General features: G+C 38.7%; 1 protein-coding gene across 1 annotated transcript; it reads left to right on the top strand.

Annotated features, from left to right (window-relative positions):
• Window positions 1-497: 497 nt before the first annotated feature.
• LOC18609421 (Serine/threonine-protein kinase WNK (With No Lysine)-like protein) lies at window positions 498-2,613 on the top strand. Its single transcript, XM_007044524.3, has 7 exons — window positions 498-727; window positions 937-987; window positions 1,076-1,249; window positions 1,370-1,475; window positions 1,582-1,623; window positions 1,709-1,765; window positions 1,867-2,613. Exons 1-7 carry the CDS (start codon window positions 591-593, stop codon window positions 2,371-2,373), a joined length of 1,074 nt encoding a protein of 357 aa, XP_007044586.2. The 5' UTR covers window positions 498-590; the 3' UTR covers window positions 2,374-2,613.
• Window positions 2,614-3,173: the final 560 nt, after the last annotated feature.

The raw sequence follows: 3,173 nt of genomic DNA, 5'->3' as shown, positions 1-3,173 counted from the left end.
ACATGCTCTGATAAAATTCAACGGAGTAGCAGCTTGACATTGAGAGTGAATAAATAGAGAAGGTGGAAATAAGTTTTCCTGGGACTGAAATGAGTGGTAATACCTTGATGTGTCAGAAAGGCAAGAAAAGAAAATGCACATTGGGGTTGAAGAGAAAGATACGGGTCCTCGGAGAAATGGAGCAAACTCATGATGTAGCCTAAGAATAATAAGGTTTGGTCTGTCTTTGATAGTAGTATTTCATTATTGGGATAAGGGTAGAAAGAGATAGAGAGAGAGAGAGAGAGAGAGAGAGGGAAAAAAAGTACTGGACAGCAGTTTTGAACGGAGGATTGATAAAGAGACCGTTGGGAACCGAGCAGGCCAAAGCGTGGGGCCTCAAAATCATTTTGGTAAAATTTAAAGCATGATTAAATACAATACAGTAACACGGCGAGATAGAGGTATAAATGTGACATTTCCATGTTGGTTTGCTTATATAAAGGAGGTTAAGATGTTGGGGTTTCCCTTCTTTTAAGGAAAGATAACAGTAGAGGGGAGAAGAGAGGGAAAAAGAAGGAAAGAGAGGGTCTGCAAACTGTGAAGAATTGATGGAGGAACATCTCAGCCCGTTAGCTGTTACTCATCTCCTTCAACACACACTAAGAAGCTTGTGCATTCATGAGAACTCTCAGTGGGTTTATGCAGTCTTCTGGAGGATCTTACCTAGAAATTATCCACCACCCAAGTAAGGAAGCATAAAGCCAGCTAAGAAAACACTATAGGCTTCCTTTTCTTTCTCGTTAGTACTTAGTAGTAGGTTTCCTTTTCTTCCAAGAGAAAGGATCTAATATGTCTGACTCATTCCGTAGATAAAGAATAAAAATGTCAAAATCTCTTACTAATTTATAATTTATTATGCCTTTTCGTAATATAATTGTTTTTACTTGATGATAGATGGGATGGTCAAGCAGCTTATGACAGGTCCAGAGGAAACAGGAGGAACTGGTACACTTTTTTTAGTTTTTTTATAGTGATGATATGCCATGCATAGTTGATCCTTATTTTGTTAACACTATCATACTACAAATCGCAGGATATTAGTTTGGGAAGATGGTTTCTGCAACTTTGCTGCTTCAGCAGCTGAAATCAACTCCGGAGACTGTACTGGGTCCTCGGTCTATGGCAGTTGTGAGTTTCAACACTATCAAGGACTGCAACCAGAGCTTTTCTTCAAGATGTCCCACGAAATCTACAACTATGGAGAAGGGTGAGAAATTGATGTGCCTTGACCTTTGATCACTCTGATGTTGAAATTTTTGTGAGTTACTTCAATTAACTGTAGATAACATTTCAAGCAAACTGATTTTTTTTTTTTTTACATGGTCAGTTTGATAGGAAAAGTGGCTGCAGATCATAGTCACAAGTGGATATACAAAGAACCAAATGACCAGGAAATCAACTTCTTGTCAGCATGGCATAACTCGGCAGACTCAGTAAGCGTAAATGTTTTCCCATCCATGCTTACACCAGTTGGTCATCTCACGTTCCACCTGTTAGCCGAAAAATATGTCTCTTTTCTCACTAAATTCTTTCCTGTAGCATCCTAGGACATGGGAGGCACAGTTCCAGGCCGGTATAAAGGTATATAACACCATAAACATTACAAAACTCTGAAGAGTTTGGGTAGATCTACTTACTTGCTTTGACTTGAATATCTTTGCTGCAGACCATAGCCTTGATTGCGGTTAGAGAAGGTGTTGTCCAATTAGGAGCTGTTAACAAGGTCCTCTCTCTCTCTCTCTATGAAGCTCACACACAACTTGCTTTGCTGTAATGTTTCACTGACAGTACCATATATTTTCATTTTTTCTCATTATGCAAAAGGTAATTGAAGACCTGAGTTATGTAGTTCTACTAAGAAAGAAATTCAGCTACATTGAAAGCATTCCCGGAGTACTTTTGCCCCACCCATCATCTTCTGCTTACCCTTTTAAAGTAGATGGGTATGGCACGCCAGAAGCATGGCACTTCCCAGCGACAATTGCACCACCAACTGAATTCTATGACCACTTCAATCAGCCAATGAAGATAACCCCCTCCATGAGCAGCCTTGAAGCCCTTCTCTCCAAGCTCCCATCAGTCGTACCACCGCAATCTTCCGGGTACTGCGAATCACAGCCGCTGTCAGAGTCACAGTTCTTATCATCACAAAGGCCTGTAGAATACATTGGGATGGAGAAAGTGGCCAAAGAAGAAATCGATGAAGAGTATAGGCCTGAACAGGATGTGGGTGAAAGTAGCAGCTCCATTTCTGCTTATCGTCGTCAACAGCATTTTCATCATCACCAAGATCTGAACGTAACAAGCGGCAGGCCCAACAGTGGATTTTGATGTATGAGAGATATATCACATATAGCCTAGTCCTACAATTAGATTGTGCAGGGATCAGCGCATTGATTTCTCTAACGTTCAAGTTAGCCAACTTTTTTGCTTTCTGTTTCCTTGGGTGTTTCTACTAAGTTAAGCTTTTAGTTAGCAGCTTTGTTAGATAGACGATGCAGCTGGCTTTAGCCCTAGATTCCTAGTAAGTATATAATATCATTGATCTATAACCTTGCAGCCATTCATATATATGAACCTCCATGTTACATGATTGTTAAGAGGATTTTACTTTACTTCTGCATTGCAACGGCATAGCTTACACATGGACATGTAACGCAGCTTTGACAAGAGAGGTAGGAGTAGGAGACTGTTGGCTATGGAGAATCGCTTACGACACACACTCATATGCACTGCCTTCTGGTAAATCACATATCAAATGAGTGGTAACTAACCAACTTTTAATTAGAAAATGAAGTAAAAGACTTCATTAGTTTCCTAATGACCAGGGCTAACTGTTTGAAAATATCCAGAATGCCCAAGATTCATGTGCTTTATTCATTTGGAGGAAAAGTATAAGGCTCCCCCCCGGATGATTGCATTCATTTTCTTCTTTTCTTTCTTCAACCTTATCTTATAAAGCTTATTATAAAATTTAAGTAATTTTTATTTTTTTATTATATTTAATTAAACTATTATATTTTTGTTTTAAATTAAATAAATTTTTATTTATAATTAATAGTTAACTAACTATTATTTCTCAAAATGTCACTTGTCCTTTGATATCACATTGCGCTAATGTGGTATACTGA

The sequence above is a fragment of the Theobroma cacao genome, chromosome 2 (assembly GCF_053813885.1).
Source record: "Theobroma cacao isolate CCN51 chromosome 2, ASM5381388v1, whole genome shotgun sequence".
Classification (NCBI taxonomy): domain Eukaryota; kingdom Viridiplantae; phylum Streptophyta; class Magnoliopsida; order Malvales; family Malvaceae; genus Theobroma; species Theobroma cacao.
The sequence above is the reverse complement of the archived record's forward strand: the minus strand, read 5'-3'. Positions and strand labels throughout refer to the sequence as shown.